At 51.8% G+C, this 16,404-nt stretch overlaps 1 protein-coding gene across 1 annotated transcript in view; it reads left to right on the top strand.

Annotated features, from left to right (window-relative positions):
• The window catches only part of LOC128943450 (serine/threonine-protein kinase pim-1-like), a gene marked incomplete at its 3' end in the record, with an annotated part of 171,675 nt that extends 155,519 nt beyond the window's left edge, over window positions 1-16,156 (top strand). The window contains exons 2-5 of the mRNA XM_054286393.1: window positions 14,579-14,680; window positions 14,790-14,840; window positions 15,045-15,411; window positions 16,044-16,156. Coding sequence (XP_054142368.1) covers window positions 14,579-14,680; window positions 14,790-14,840; window positions 15,045-15,411; window positions 16,044-16,156 — 633 coding nt within the window. The remainder of the gene's footprint in view (window positions 1-14,578; window positions 14,681-14,789; window positions 14,841-15,044; window positions 15,412-16,043) is intronic.
• Window positions 16,157-16,404: the final 248 nt, after the last annotated feature.

Below are 16,404 nucleotides of genomic sequence, written 5' to 3'. Positions count from 1 at the left end.
TCATCCTCTCCAGACCACACTGCCTTTGGAATATGACCCACTGGCTGGTTATGGCGCAGCTGTGGTATTTCTAGTTGAGGCAGAAAGGGCAATGGCATTTGAAGGCAAAACCAAAGGAAGAATGAGGCAGCCCAAACATCTTGTGCAGATGCAGGCCTTCAGCTGTGACTGGAGAGCATTGGGGTTCCTGCCACTTCGATTTGTATCCCTAAATGCAATAATCTCTTTGGCTGGAGGAAAGCCTTGCTCAAGTGAGAAAGCAGAAAGATCAGAGAGGGTGCTCGGGAAGGTCTCCTGTGGTGCAGAGCTGTCAGCGCCTGTGAGGTGAGAGCGGGCCCGGCCTTGCCCGGGCTGGAGCCCCAGCAGAGCCCTGGCAGAGGCCGGAGCAGCCTGAGCCCCGGCAGAGGCAGGCTGGAAGGAGGCCCTTGTAGCTGCCGGCTCTGAGAGTGGAGGATTCGCCCGCTCCCAGCAAGAGGCAGCAGCCGGGCCCTGGGTGCCTCTTGCTGGGAGCGGGCGAATCCTCCACTCTCAGAGCCCAGGTGGCAGCTGGCTGCTGCTGAGGGGAAGCGCATCCGTGCTGGGCACAGCCCGGCCTGGAGGCATTGGCCATCTGGAGTGTGCCCAGGAGCAGGGAAAGGCCAAGGGCAGCCGTGGGCCGCTGGGTTGGCTGAGGATTCCTCCTCTTCTGCCGGCTGCCCTGCAACCCCTGGCAAAGGCCAGCAGTGTGTGCAGCACTCTGGGCACCGGGGCAGGGAGCCGGGCTGCTCGGCAGGCTGGAGCACAGGGCAGCTCCTTCAGGCTCGGCACTTGCGCCAGGGAAGCGAGGCCAGCGTGAGGCAGGGACAGCTTGGCAGGGCACATCTGCAGGAGCCAGCGCCTCACGCAGCTCTGGGAGGAAGCACCTGCAATCCTGCAGTTCTGCACTGAGCCTGAGCAAAGGTGTGAGATGCACAATGTTTGGCAGAAATTTTCAGGCCCACCAGGCCAGCCTGCTTTGTGCTCTCTGGCACGCAGCAAGCGCTGTGCAATGCAGCTCTGAGCTGCTGGGAGAGAGGCAGTCGGGGATGTGCCTGAGGTGAGTCAAGGGGTTAGCTGAAAATGTAATGAGGATAATTGAAAAGTGCAGATGAGTTGAGGGGCCAGCTGGGAATAGAATTGGGATAGTAGAAGATTGCATATTTTAGTTAAGATCTTCAAATGAGGCAAGAAGCTAAGTTAGTAATACAGCTAGCAGAAATCACGTCCTGTAGTTAAAGAGTACCAAATATATTAGGAACATAAAGCTAGGAGTGACAGGGATAGAGGAAGCAATTGTGAAGAAGCAGAAACCATAGAAATACCTTGCCTTAAGAATAATTGAACAGTCAGGAGAGGCTTGGACTGTGAGCAGCAGGTCCAAAGGTCTTGCCAGCTGGCAATGGGAGAAGAGTTCACCATGAGGAAGACAGCTTTCTTCCTCCCATAAAACCACTCCCTCATTTCAAAATCCCACCGACCCAGTTAAGGGAGTACAATTGCACAGCTGTAGTAGATAGTCAGCTGATAAAAATGCGAAACAGGCAGGTAATAATTATGTATTATGGGTCCTTAGAAACCTATTGTAAAACCTTTTCTGTAGAAAGAGAGAGCAGGAGTCTGCAACTCCTTGCACATGTCTTTGGAAACTAGTTCACATGTGATCAGGGCTGCAATAAATACCCTCTTTTCTACTATAATTAGTTGAAGAGTCGTCTGTCTGTGCTTCAAGGGTTATGCTGGAGTAGTGAACTGATTTGCAAGGGAGCAGAACAGTTTCAGCAGGCAGTTTTTGGAAGAGATGGAAGCCTCTTGTGACTGAAGGGAAAGCCATTTGGAATGGAGTAATGATCCCAAAGTCCATATTGTCCCAAATTGGTCCCAAAGTCTAATTCTATCTTTGTGTCGGAATTTAAATCAGAATGATTATAGATAGCTTCATGCAATTTGTCTACAAATTTATCAAAGTCTTCATTCTTCTTTGACAAATCTGTGTAAAAGACATGGTGTGTAACTTATCTGGAAGTGCAAGAAGAGCATTATATGTTAGTTGTTGGCTCATCTGTAAGACTTGATCAATGCTCTTAGCCTGGGCAGTGACAGTAGCCCAGGGCCCCTTGCCAAGTAACTGTTGTGCTGTTAAACCATACAGAGGATCACCTTGCACTCTAGGTCTTGCTGCTTCTTGAGCACACTTTTCCTCCCAGCTTTTATGAAACATCTCCTGCTGATAGGTTGGTCTTATAAGTCTTTTTAGGGTACGCATATCAGCTGGAATTAATGTGTTAGATGGAAAAATATACTGCAGAAGTGACTGTACAAGTTGGGATTTTCAACTAAATTGTGAAATTGCAGCTCTCAATTTTTCTAAAATCTTCCAATTGAAAGGTTCTCAAACTCTACTTGCAGCATTAGTTACTACAGGAAAAGCTTCTACATCATTGGAGAGAAAAGTCCCTTCTACAATAGCTTCTGGAATAACTTTTTTTACTGGAGTTTCTGAGCTGCTTCTATTTCAGGGTCACATTCCAACTCTAATTCCACATTCTTTACAGCGTGAGAGGGAGGATTTTGTTTAACTGGCTCAAATGCTGGCTCAGAGACAGAATGGACGAGTTTTTGCTAGACAATGGCCATATTCAGCCAATGCCCAATCCAGCCTGCTTGTAATAATGGACAATGAACACCTTCACAAAGCATTATTTATGGACATATTCAGAAATGAGCTTGGTACATCCCTGAAAAAGACACAAGAAGAAGAGTCATCAGGACTCAGCTAGTTTGTCAGCAGGCTTGGAAAAGTGAGCCATGGGTGGGCCAGACAACCCCAGCAAGATGCGTAAAAAATTAGATGATCCAATCAGCATTCTATTTTAGATGTGTGAACAGATAGGATTAACTATTCATGTATTAGCTAGAGACACATGGGCAGTAAAGATTTATTATAAATAGAGTCTTTTTAGGAATAATAAATTTAGCTTCACTGGATCATATTGGTTATGTTGTGATGTCCCCTGAACCTCCACACCATGCACTTAAGGGTGTGTTGGTTTTCCCCATGAAATGTACACATCTGGGGAAGTGCCCTTGGCAGAGAGGGGCTTGATTCCCAAGGAAACTGCTTCCCCAGGAGCCCCAGTGAGACAGGTGCAAGTGTCTCCATTTGACTCCCTTTGTTTCCTTCAGTCCTTGAGGCCCCTTGCACTTTGCAGAGGGGCATGCAAAGGCAGAAGGCTGTGAAGAAATACCGATTATGTTCTCTTGATGCAGAGTGTGATTTTATACACTCTCTCCTATGGTGCAGATGCTCTTAATTTCTACTGTGTTGATTATTCTTATCAATACATATTTTAATTTGCTCTGGCATTCTTCCCATAGAAAAGTTTTCCTTATGTATTTGATTTATGTCTGCAAATGTTGATATGTAACTTAAGGTACCTGAATTTAGCCCATTTCTCCTCTCACTTTAATTTCAGAAAATGTCAGAATTACAGATGTATGTACTAAAGTATCCAAGATTTCTGTGCAACAGAAAGATGAGTAAACAGTAGTACAGCCCAATCTACATTACCTTTAGCAGTTACCAAAGCCAGTAGATATTTAGAAAAGTGTGCCTTCTTTCAGCAATATTACAGATAGATGGTTAAATACAAATTATAATATTATAATATTGGCTTTACACAAATATTAAAATGGGTTCTATATGTGTGATATTAATTAAACTTAGAGAGCTCCCAAGGCCTTGAACATACTTGAGACTGATTTTGCAATAAACTATCTTTTAAAACTCTGTTTGGAAAGCAGAAGGTAGGAACATCAGTCATCTGTTGTGTTTGACTTTATTGTTACTTGAGATTGTAGTAAATACTGAGCATGAGCTGGGATGAGATTGTAATTGCTCATCTTTCCAAAGATAGATATGGATACTATTAACATGTGCCCTGTTTATTGTTCCTAACTGACTAATTTACTGCAGTAGTTTTACAGTGCATTTTTATTGTTGTAATATCTAAATGTAGTGGGAGAATATATATTTGACTCGGGGTAGTTTGGCTTTTGTTTTTCGAATAATAAAACCACTCTCTTCAGCCTGGTGAAGAAGAAATCTGCTTCTGTCCTTGTGTACAGCTATGGGTTTGTTCACACAGCTTCTCCTTCCCTTTTCTGCCTAGGCTTTCTCACCTGCAGTTTTCAGTAGAAAAGCAACAAACCTTTGAAAGGCTAAACCTCAACATAACTGTGACCCTCAATCAATACTTCCTTCTTCCAATTTCTAAAGATCTCTTTGTCCTGGGCACTCAGTATGGCCTTTTTCCTCAACGTTCTTTGGCTGTCTTGAATGCTTACAGTGTAAAAGGTAATCCCTGATCTATTTTCAACTCCCTGCTCAGATGCAGACTGCTGGAAGGGAGCTAGGACTGGTACTGGAGACCTGGCAGCTTGTCCAGGAAGCAAAATTTTTGAAATAATGGTAATGTGGAGAAGCATGCAAGTCCAGGTGGTGAACTCAAATATGCAAGTACTTGCAGTTTCCTGACAGGACTTTACAGTTCAAGGGTATGGTCTCTTCTTATTTCTGTCCCTTAATGCTCAATCCTTGCCACATTTCTTCAACTTTTTTTGCATTGTCATCTTCCGTGTTTTCTTCCTCTCTTCTTCTCTCTGTGACTTTCTATGCAGGATGGATAACGTGTCATACACTGTCAGCTTGCTCAGTGACCGAGTAGTGATATGATGGTGTAGAAATTGTAGGCGCACAGTAGGCAAACCTGTCCTGCTTCTTATGCCCTCTGCCGGCAGACCTGCTTCCCAAACCTTCAGTCAGACTTGGAAAAAAGGCTTGTCACCACTACTTTGTTGTGGTTTATGCATTTATGAAGAAACACTTCCATCTCAGCCCGCTTAAGCCACTGCAGAGCAGGAGTTGTTGCTTTGGTAGCAGATGTGCTGTCAGGGTCCTTACAGCTCCACAAGATGTGCCTCTCCTAGAACAGATTTTTGCATTTTTGTACAATAAAAACTATGTTTTAAATCACACCAGTGTAAGTCATGCACTCCTGTAGATGTGTTTTCAGACAGAGATATTTATATCTATGCCTAGTGAATGGCCTCCTGGGCAGCAGGAACAAATGAGGAAGGAAACTGGGCTGATAAAACATGCTTCTGCTTCAAGAAAAACCCCCCAGTCTTCCCTTTCCAGAGAAGGCTATAAACCTTTTCTTGATTGGCCTAAAGGGGATAAACAAGTCCCTCCATGTCCTGATCTTTTACTAGTCTCAAATTATTTAGAAAAGTTTTAATTTTTTATTTTTTTTTTGTGGGGGGTGGTGGTGTTCAGGTCTGCACTTCAGACCTGTTCTCCCAGCAGCCAGGGACCTACAGCTGCTGTGGGTGGGGCAGGTGCTCAGGCAATTACCAACAGGTGCTTGGTAATTGCTAACAGCAGTTGAGCTGAGAAGTTGGCTTGTGCCTGGCTGAGAGCTTGACGACTGTGGTGAGAGAAGGGATAGGGAGTGGAGTGGAAAATATTAGTTACACAAGCAAATCTGAGGTGTAGGTGGGATTTAACTGGATTAGGTGCTGCATTTCATGGTCTTAATCACAATTTATGAAAAACTGAACATTTAACTATGAGATAGGACTATGTAGTTGTTATTCTAGATGCTGCATTTACGAATATGTAATGTAGTTTCTTTGTATTTTGCTCAGAAGCTGTCTCAAAAACATTGAAGTCCATCTAAAGTCTTCATAAACACAAGTTAATAGCTTACTTTTTGTTAAAAACAGAAGCTGAAAGGGCCAATGGCTCTTGCATTCAGTAATTCACACATTTTAAAAGAAGTGGCTGTCTCTTGTTCCTGTGGCTAGCTTTTCTCTTCAGGCTAGAAAACATTTCTGGGAGCATTTTCTTGCTGCTCCTATATCTCTATGCCCTTGGAATCTGATGCTAATACTGTATTTTTCTAAAATTAGAAAATTTTAAATTTCTGTAGGCCCTTTCATTTTGTAATTTGCACCTGTCACTCGGGGGGGAAAAAAGTCTGATAAGTTTTTTTTCTTGTAGGCCTCTCAAATTGCAGCCCATTGCATTTAGCTGCAAAATCCTAGGTCATGTTAACAGGATGCCTGAAATGGACACTGGTAGAGGGTAAAAAAAATTGCCTGATACAGATGCTATCAACTATTTTTAGTTCCTGACAGTCCAGTATTTCCCTTACCTAAGGGATACCTGTTCATATTTCTTTCTCTTTTTCTTGCAGCTCTCAGTTCTGTGAAGACTGAGAAACAAAAATACAAAGTAAGGGTGTGCAGAGTTGATGGACTTTATGAGAATTAGGGGGCAATTTGACTATACACTGACCGGTATGATTGCCTTCTTCTGTGAGATTGTAGTGATGTTGTAATATATGTTGGGAAATAATTCATGCTATAAAAGCGTGTATTTCATAAAGATTGCAAAATCCAAACAAGTCTCTGACCACAAGCAGCCTGAGAGGCAGGCGTCTATTCAAATTCCAAAATTCCTGAAGGTGGCCAGATAACGATCGGCACTTTAGCCCAAGAATAGACACACCCAGTGTGATGATCACCATTATCCCGAGACATCGTGGTCATGTCATTGGAAGACACCCAAGAGTGATCATTGCCCTGTTGATAACATCGATTAAGATAGACAAAGTCGCCAGAAAGATACGTGTGAATACGTGACTTCCCTGAATCTGATCAGTGCTGGCTATCAACAAGGAAATGGCGATTGTCCAGCTCTGCACAGTGAAAGAACCAACTATGAATATGCAGAGTTACAAAAGAAACTGGGACTTCTTTGCTCAGGCATAATAAACTGTATAAAGCATCCCTGCAAGAAGCGGCTCTCGTGAATGGTGGAGGGTCCGATGCAATAGAGGTGGGATCCAGGTTCACCCAGCACCAACCCCGGCTCGACACTGTCTCTTTGGCTGTGGTGGTTTTGAAGACCATATTTTAGTAGCGGAAAAAGATAAAGAAATCTTTTCAGATTTTTTATAATTTGGCTTTTGATTGATCATTCATAACAGTTCCATATAGATGATTCCACATTTGGTGTCTTGGTGCGTAAATCAAGAGCACAATTCATAACAGTTCATGATAAGCACCAGTACAAGCTGGACTTCCCAGATCAGCCAACTGAAAGAATCTGAAAAGAAGAAATGCAGGAAATGCCTTGGTAAACTTTGCCTGGAAGATGGGTGACTTTTTTTTCAGCAATCTATAATCCATTCCCTTGGCCTTTGGCTTTCTTAACAAGGCCATTTGCATCCCAGATTCCCCATGAAGTGCGAAGCCTGAGCTTGTGGAAGTGGCTGAAAGATGCCCTGTTTCTCTGCAGGGACATTCAACTGGAACAGGAGCCGGAGCGCTGTCTGGGGAAGCCTCCTCCGAGCTGGAATTTGTGCCGTGTTGGGAGAGGAGGAGGAGGGGGAGAGCGCTGGAGCTGTGTGGCAGGAGCAGGAGGTTTGGGCCACAGGACATTCCATCTGCACCGCTGCCCCGCAATGGGCAGCTGTGCCCAGGGCTCTGGGCCTGGCCCCGCGTGCGCTGAGCTGCCTGGGCTGGGCTCAGGTTCCCGCTGGGCCTGGGCAGAGCCTGGGCTCAAACTGGGGGCAGCAGCAGTGCAAAACACCTCTGGGCATCTGTGTTTCCTGCTGCTGGGAAGGAACAATGAAGCGAGTTTAGAAGTTCTGGTTTCTGCTTCTCCTGGTTGATTTTTTAATTTAACTCCACACTGCGGAGGCAAATTCTGTGGCAGCCACTGTCAGCTTATTCTATTTCAACAGTGCCAGCAACAGGGCTCTGTTTGAGCCCTGCAAATGCGGCCTGTGAAGCTTTAATTCCCCTCATCTTAGTGTTCAGGGGCTGGTGAGCATTCCAGTATCTGCTGATCTTTATGTCTGTGACAAAAATACTGACTTCACTGTCATGAAAGCACCGTAGGTAGCACCAACTGAAAGAGGCACTTGCATTTTTATGGATAAAATTCAGGTTGCAAGAAGAAGAGGGCCAAGAGCAGCCATGATCTGCAATTCCCAAGGCAGAGGCACCAGCAGCCTCCTCCTGTCACCTCAGGGTGAGTCAGAGCTGGAAACAGTGCTGGAACCCAATCCTTTCTTGCTCTGAGGGCTGGCTCAGGGCAGCACAGGCGAGCCCTGAGCAGTCAGGGCTGTGTGTGGGTGATTGCTGCTCTGCTCCAGAATTGAGCTGGAAAAAGCCCTTGGGAGCAGAGGAAGGAGCAGGCGGGAAGGGGCCAGCACTGCTGCTGCTCCTGGCCGGGAGCCCCGGCTGGGCCGGGCCGGCGCCCCCTGCACTGCGGCTGCTGCTGCTGCCAGAGCCGGGTGGGACTCGGGGACAGGGAACGGACACGGGGGGACAGCAAAGGCCTGGTGGCTGCAGGGATGGTGGCGCTGGGGCCAGCGCCAGCACAGAGCTTCAGCCCGCAATTAACCCCAAGGGAAACCCCATTTCAGCCTTTGTGCACTCATGGCTGTGAAAGGATTGAAATGAAAGAACAGCAATCAGGGCCCGACACCTTCTCCTTTGGGAGGAGCCCCGCGTCTGGGGCTGTGAGGGGCCATGAGGGACTGTGAGGGGCTGTGAGGGGCCGTGAGGGGCCGCGAGGGGCCAAGGGGAACTGTGAGGAGTTGTGAGGGGCCATGAGGGGCTGTGAGGGGCCATGGGGAATTGTGAAGGGGTTTTGAGGGGCCATGAGGGGCTGTGAGGTGTCACTCGTCGAGAATGTCACAGGAACAGGTAGGAGGCAGTTGTGTAGAGAGAGTGAAAGAAGGTTTTATTCAAGAGAACTGTGCGGTTTTTATAGAGAAACAGAAAGACGAAGTAGAACAACACCACCTGCAGATTGTTTATACTTAACAAGTTATCACATCCCTACCATACCCTAAAAATTCTCACATGCTGCTGTGAGAAACACTTGCTGTTTCTCTCTCTCTCTTCCAGGGCATCCACAGTGAGAGGCTGTGAGGGATCTTGGGGAACTGTGAGGGGCCATGAGCTATGGGAGGCTGTGAAGGGCCATGAGGGGCCATGGGGAGCTGTGAGGGGCCATGGGGAACTGTGAGGGAGCCATGAGGGGCTGTGAGGGGGCATGAGGGGCCATAAGGGTCTGTGAGGGGCTGTGGGAGGCCAGGCCCCTCATGGAACCAAGAATCCTCTGTGACTGCAGTACCAAGGAAATCATTGTTGACAGTACAGAGCCTCATGGAACCAAGGGGCCTTTGTGGCCCAACAAGGCCTTGTGGAACCAAAGGCACCATGGTGGCACTATGGAACCTCATGGTACTACAGATCCATTGTTACACAGCAGCCACAGCAGGGCCCCAGAACCAAGGAGATCATTGTGACACTGCACAACCTCATGGAATCAAGGCATCCATGTTACACTACTGAACCTCATGGAGCAAAGGGTCCATTGTGACACTGTGGAACCAAGGAGACTGTTGTTGGCAGTAGGAAAGCTCATGGAACCAAAAGTCCATTGTGACATTGTGGGGTGTCATCGAACCATGGAGACCATTAGGACACTTCAGGACCACTGGTACCAAGGGGCCATTGTGACACTGCAGGGCCTTGTATAACCAAGGGGTCCTTGTAGCATGGCAGGGCCTTATGGACTCAAGGGGATCAAAGTGACACTGTGGGGCTCCATAAGGGGCTTTGGAGCTCCATAAGGGGCTGTGGAGCTCCATAAGGGGCTGTGGGGGCTCCATGAGACCACGGGGCCATTCTGACCATGGAACCAAGGATACCGTTGTTACACTACAGAACAAAGGAGGCCACTGTGAACCAGCAGGGGAACCCACTGGGACTATTGTGACACTTCAAGGGCATTGTGGAACAGCAAGGCCTTGTGGAAGCGATGAGACCATTGTGACATCCCAGGGCCTCATGGGAGCAGGGGGCCATTGGGACACTGTGGGTCCCCATGGAAGCAAGGGGCCAGTGTAACACATCCAGGCCTGCTGGAACCAAGGGGCCACTGTGATCCTGGGGAACCCAATAGAACCAAGGGGCCATTTGGAGACTCTGTGACCTCATGGAAGCAAGGGGCCATTGTGGCATTGTGCAGTCCCATGGCAAGAAGGAAACCATTTGGACACTGCAAGGCCACTTGGAAAGCAAGGGGCCATTGTGCCACTGCAGAGCCAAGGAGACCATTGTTATATCACTGGGCCTCATGGAAAGCAAGATCTGTGGTGATCCTACAGGGCCTTATGGAACCAAGGGGCAATTTTGATGCTGCAGGGCCCCAAGGATCCAAGAACATGGAACAGGTCTGGGTGGCTGCGCCTCCTGGGGGCTGCTTGACTGGTCCAGCTGGCCTTGGCATGTTGAGAGTTGCTTCTTATCAACCCCTGAAACCCCGGAGTTCTGTGCATTCCTTCCTGTGGGAAAGAACTGTCCTTCTCCAGGGGTTCAACGCTGAAATTGGGATTCCACCTCCGAATTTGATTATATCCAAGGATTATTCCCATATGAAACCTGCCAGGACAGACTGCTCTGGCTGGCCTTGGCCTCTTGGGGGCCACTCCTCATCTGCCTTCAAAACACTGGGGGCCCGTTCTTTTCTTCCCATTGAAAAAAACACTTTCAAGTCCAGACATCCATGGCCAAAATTGAGAATCCGCCTCCAAAATTCCTTATACAGTTTTCCAATGGTACCTCCCAGACAAAAGCTGCCAGGGCTATCTAGATTCCCTTGGCTGCCCTGGTGGCCCTAATGTTGCTGCAGGGCCTGAGTGCTCTTGGGGCCGGGCACAGTCCTGGGTGTGGCAGTGCCGCGGCTGCAGCAGGGACAGGCCATGGGCACTGCTGGGGCAGTGCTGACGCCTCAGGCCAGGCCCTGGGGGCTCCAGGCTCCTTGCCCAGGCTTTCTCAAGAACACAGCCAGGCCAATGGTCAGCACAGAAAACCCCGTGAGCAGCCCCAGGCTGGCCGTGGGCAGGCTGGGAGCAAACAGCATGGCTGGGGCCCTGCAAGGGCCCTGGGGGAGATGGGAAGGAGCAGCAGAGCAGAGGCTGATCCATCCCCAGTGCGCTGCACAGCCCAGGGCAGCGTCCCAGAGCGTCCACATGGAGCTGCCAACAACATCCCCCCTCTGCAGCCCTGGCCTCTCCCCCAGCTCACACAGGTGCCCCATCCTTGCAGGCACAGACACGGCAGCACTGGCTCAGCAGCCCCTGTTTGCATTGCACACAACAGGCAGGAGCACCCCCATGCTCTTGGTGTGGGGACATGAACGTGAGGGAGCACAAATGCCATCAGCCCCTGGGGCCAGCAAGGGTTGAGGGACACCAGGGAAACCTCAGCTTTGTCCTGGCCTCTGCAGTCAGCCAGAAAGTTTGTTCCCATCAGGTGGGAGTTTCCTGTCCCACTGCAGACGCTGTTGCTCAGAGCCAGGGCTGCCTGGCAGCCACCCCCAAACTGCCATGAGCATTTCCTTGGCTTCACCTTTGCTTTCTTTCCTCTTCCTGCTGCAAATTTCTTCCTATTGCCCACCCCTCTTCCCTCCCCTGCAAACAGCCCATCCCTGTTTGCCCTTTCCTCTCTGGCTCCACTCCCCATTGCAGTTCCTGACTTGGCCCCATGGGAACATCCCTTGGGGAGCAGAATCATCCTACAAGTGCTGCAGGAATTGTCTGCAGGCTCCTGCAGTGCCTGGTGCTGCTCCCTTGCCAGAGGCACCCCAGGCCAGGGGGGCACATCTGGGCTGCTGTGTCTGGCTCTGGGGCTCCCTGTTCTGGGCAGTGAGGAGGAGTGCAGAGGCTCTGCAGGACTGACAGGATGGGCTTTGGGGCTGGCAGGAGAAGCTGAGGGACCTGGGCTGCTGCAGCTTCTCAAGAGGGGGCCCAGGGCTCATCCTGCAACTGCTCCAAGGGTGGTTCCAGAGAATCCCAGAATCAGCAAGGCTGGAACAGGCCATGGAGATCATCAAGTCCAGCCTGTGCCCTGACACTGCCTTGTCTCCCCTGAGCCTCCTCTTCTCCAGGATAAACAACCTCAGCTTCCTCAGCAACTCCTTACAGCACTTGTGCTCCTGACCCCTCCCCAGCCTTGTTGCCCTTCTCTGGACACGCTCCAGCCCCTCCATGTCTTTCCTAAATTGGGGGCACCAGAACTGCAAACAGCACTTGAGGTGCTGCCCAAGCATTGCTGAGCACAGGGGAAGAATTCCTGCCCTGCTCCTGCTGGCCACACCATTCCTGAGCCAGGCCAGGAGCCATTGGCCTTCTTGGCCAGCTGGGCACACTGCTGCCTCATGCCCAGCCTGCTGTCCATCAGTCCCTGCAGGTCCCTTTCTGCCTGGCTGCTGTCTGGCCCCTCTGGCACCTTGTGGAGGAAGGGAAGGGAAGGGAAGGGAAGGGAAGGGAAGGGAAGGGAAGGGAAGGGAAGGGAAGGGAAGGGTCCAGATCCAATCCTTCCTGAAATGTGGGGTTTGCTGGAACTGCCAGTGCCTTGACCTGAAAATTTCCCTATTCTGGCACAGCTCAAGTGCAGCAATTTGCTGGCACAGAAATCCAAAACCCGGCAACTTCCTGCTACTGGGTCTGGCACCTCCCATATCTTGTGTTTGCTGCCCCAGTACCCAGATTTGGAAATTTCCTGGTGCCCGCACAGCCCAAGTCCAGTGATTTGCTGGCACAGAAATCTAAAATTTGGAAATTTCAAGGTTCTGACTCCAGCACCATCCAGATCTATTGTTTGCCTAGACTGCCAGTGCACAGATTTGGAAATTTCCCGATGCCTTCACAGCCCAGGTCTAGCAATTTGGTTTTAGCTAGCTTAGGAAGAGAAGTTCCTCGGACTGTGACTTTCCTTTTCCTTGGAACTGTTTAAACCTGCTCTGGACTGAAAACCCAGACAAACACTTGCAGCTCACACCTGTGGCCCCCCGAGCTCTGGGACGCTGCATTCCAGCACCAGAGGGACTTAGAAGAGACCGAGTGAGCCAACTACAACCCACAACAAGGACTTTCTGAATTTTCCATCTCTTCAGCACTGTCCAAGGTTTTATTTAATATTATTCATTTTTCATGCTTGTGAATACTTTACTTGTTTAATAAACTGAGGTTTTTTTCACTTTTCTCGAGGGAAGTCTTTTCCTGAACTAGTAGGGGTAGGGGCTGCTTGAACTTGCTTTCTAGATGTATTCCTTTTGGAGATTTCCTCCCAAAATTTGCCCTAAGCCAGCACAAACAGTCACAATGAAAACTTCACCAGTGGCATAATTTCCTGGTGGCAAATCTTGTGACAGAAGCTTGACCTTGTTCTCCATGAGAAATTCTTGGGAAGAGCAGACAGGAGAAGATTCCTGGAAAACTGAAACAGCTTTCCAAAAGTGAAATGAAAATGGAAGAAACAATCCAAGATGTTTTCCTCTATTTATTTCTATGCTCCCCTTTTCCATGCTGCATCCCAGTAATTCCAGATGTACCTCACCTCTAAGATCAGTGACTTAGGGATTTTTAGGCGTTCTAAAATACCATGAGCCACACACAGTTTTCCTTCTCCTCTTTTTACTGGAAAGCAACACTGGACATGTAAGTGCAGTGCTGGGCTCAGGTAGGAATCCTACCCCAAGGGAAGGTGGCCCGACAGTGTTTGACCCTCAGCAAGGACAATGCACAGCAGCAAGCGAGGGGATCGCTGTGCCAGTGCGCAGGAGTCAGGGCTCTGCATCTGGGCTCAGCGCTGGAAGGTTCCCGTGTTTGGGCAGACGGAGGGGCTGTCCCCAGGGCGCGCGGGGCTCGAACGTGGGGCTCGTGGGGCGAGCGGGGAACGGACACGGGGACGAACGGCCCCGGTGCCTCAGTTGCAGCGGCGGCAGCGGCGGCAGCAGCGGCAGCAGCAGCAACAGCGTCGGCAGAAAAAAGACCACAGACCCTAAACACTGCTTCTCATTCTCATTCTCATTCTCATTCTCACTCTCATTCTCATTCTTCTCTCTCTCTCCCGCTGTCGGGCGCCCTTCTCTCGGGGTCCCTTGCCCGGCGTCCCTCTCCTCTCCCCGCCTCCCTCTCCCCTGCCGGGCTGGGCCATGCCCCCGGCCCGCCCCCGGCCCCGGGCGGGGCTGCCCCGTGCCCGGCCCCGGCCGTCCCGCCGCGGTCTCGCCTCCGCCCGGCTCTGGCCGTACTGGCGGTGGCGCTGCTGGGCGGGCATCAGTGCCTGGTGCGGGGGCGGCATCGCCGCCCTTCGGCTCCGCCTGGCCCGAGCCCGGCCCCGGCCCCGAGGCAGGGTCCAGTCCCCACCCCGGCCCCGGCCCCGGCCCCGGCCCCGGCTCCTCCCGGGACCCGCGGAGGACACACGCGGCGCGGCCGCTCCGGCCGCTTCCGCTGCGGCTTCCCCGGCCCGAGCTCCGCCTCTCGGCAGCGCGGCCGCCAGCCCCGAGCCTCCCGTGCCGCGTTCCCGGGAGCGAACGCCTGGGCATGGCCGGCCCGGGGCGCTTGAGAGGCGCTCGGGGGCCGTTGCTGGCCCCGGGCCGAGCGCTGACCGCCGTGTCCCGCCCGCAGGGCAGACTCAGCAGGGCCTGCAGGAGCAGTACAGGCTGGGTTCGCTGCTGGGGCGCGGCGGCTTCGGCAGCGTCTTCGCGGCCACGCGGCTCTCGGACGGCGCCCCGGTGAGCGGCGGACGAGGGGAGGGGGCGGAGGAGGAGGAGGAGGAGGGCAGAGAATGGGGCTGGGCAGGGAAGGCGGTGAGCTGAGCCCTCTGCTCCCCTTGATTTGCAGGTGGCCATCAAAAGGGTGCCACGGAACCGCGTCCTGCACTGGGGCAAGCTGGTGAGTGAGCAGGGCCAGCGGCAGCAGCCAGACCGTGCCGGGCGGGAATGAGCCGAGGCCCGGCACGGTGGGAGCCGCCAGGACGCCCCGAGGGAGAGCGGGCGTGGGGCCAGCGCAGGGCGCAGAGCATCCCGGGCTGGCTGAGGGCTTCATGAGCCCCGGCACGGCATCGGCTCCACTGACGGCATCGTGCTCCTCCCGCAGCCCGATGGCACCAGCGCACCCCTGGAGATTGTGCTGCTGGCCAAGGTGTCCACTGGCTTCCCCGGTGTGGTCCAGCTGCTGGAGTGGCTTGAGCTCCCCAAGGACATCTTGATGGTGCTGGAGCGGCCAGAGCGGTGTCAGGACCTGCATCGTTTCATTCGGGCACGGCGGTTCCTGCCCGAGGAGGAGGCACGGGAGCTGTTCCGCCAGGTGCTGGAGGCCGTGCGGCACTGCACCAGCTGCGGGGTCCTGCACCGTGACATCAAACCAGGGAACATCCTGGTTGATCTGGCCACCGGGCAGGCCAAATTGATTGACTTTGGCTGTGGCACCTACCTGCAGGACACAGTCTACACGCACTTTGCAGGTGAGCCCACGCAGGGCTCCTGGGCCCAGCATCTCATGACCCAACATCTCCCAGCCCAAGCTGACTGTGGCAGCAGGGATTCTCTCTTTTGCGGCCCTTCATGTCACTGAGTCTTCAGCGAGTTTCTTTTGAAACTCAGGGCTGAGTGGGTAGCCATCTTCCAGCCCTGCTGGCAGCCTTTGCCCCCCACTCTGCCCAGAACTGGTGCTGGGGCAGCCAGCCCAACAAAAATACCCGTGGGTGGGGGTAGCAGAGAGGGAGAACCAGAACCTGTGCCCAGCCGGTTTGGTGTGCAGGTGAGAAAGGGCTTGGACTGCTCCACTCACCTGGTCTGTTGGGGTTCATAATGTTTTTTGGGGCAATGCAGGCAGGGAGGATGAGAGCATGGTTTTTCCCAGCACTGGGTAGGTTCTTCCTTGTTATGGTCAGGCCTTGCCAGGGCTTCCACTGCCCTCTTGAAACACCAGTGGCTTCTTTTCCAACCCCAAGTCTGTACACAAGTCCCAGGTGCTGGTGAGAGGGCAATGCTCACCCTGTGTGCCACTGGGGCAGCCCCCACATGCCTAGGGATGCTGGGGCCAGGCTCTGGGAACAGCCTCATCCCCCTGATGAACTCCATCTGTATTCCATAGGAACACGGTCATACAGCCCCCCGGAATGGACCCACTTTGGCTGGTACTATGGCAAGCCAGCTACCATCTGGTCCCTGGGCATCCTGCTGCACCAGATGGTCTGTGGGGAGCACCCTTTCAGGAGGTGCCAGAACATCAGCTGGGACCATCAGCTCTCGCTGCCAGAACGGCTCTCTCAAGGTGGATCCTCATCTCTGGGCACGGGGGGAATCCCAGTGCTGGGAGACAGCAGCAGGCTCGTGGGCATCCTGCACTGGCAGCTGCTGAGGAGGTGGCAAATGTCCTGCTCTCCTCCAAAACAGGGAATGGATGGGAAAGTTTAGGCCCAGCTTTGAGCACATCCAGCATGGCCTGTGCATGG

This window comes from Melozone crissalis, unplaced genomic scaffold (genome assembly GCF_028551555.1).
Source record: "Melozone crissalis strain CALT ecotype California unplaced genomic scaffold, PUWL_Pcris_2 ptg000046l_1, whole genome shotgun sequence".
Taxonomy (NCBI): domain Eukaryota; kingdom Metazoa; phylum Chordata; class Aves; order Passeriformes; family Passerellidae; genus Melozone; species Melozone crissalis.
This window is presented reverse-complemented; position numbering and strand designations above follow the sequence as displayed.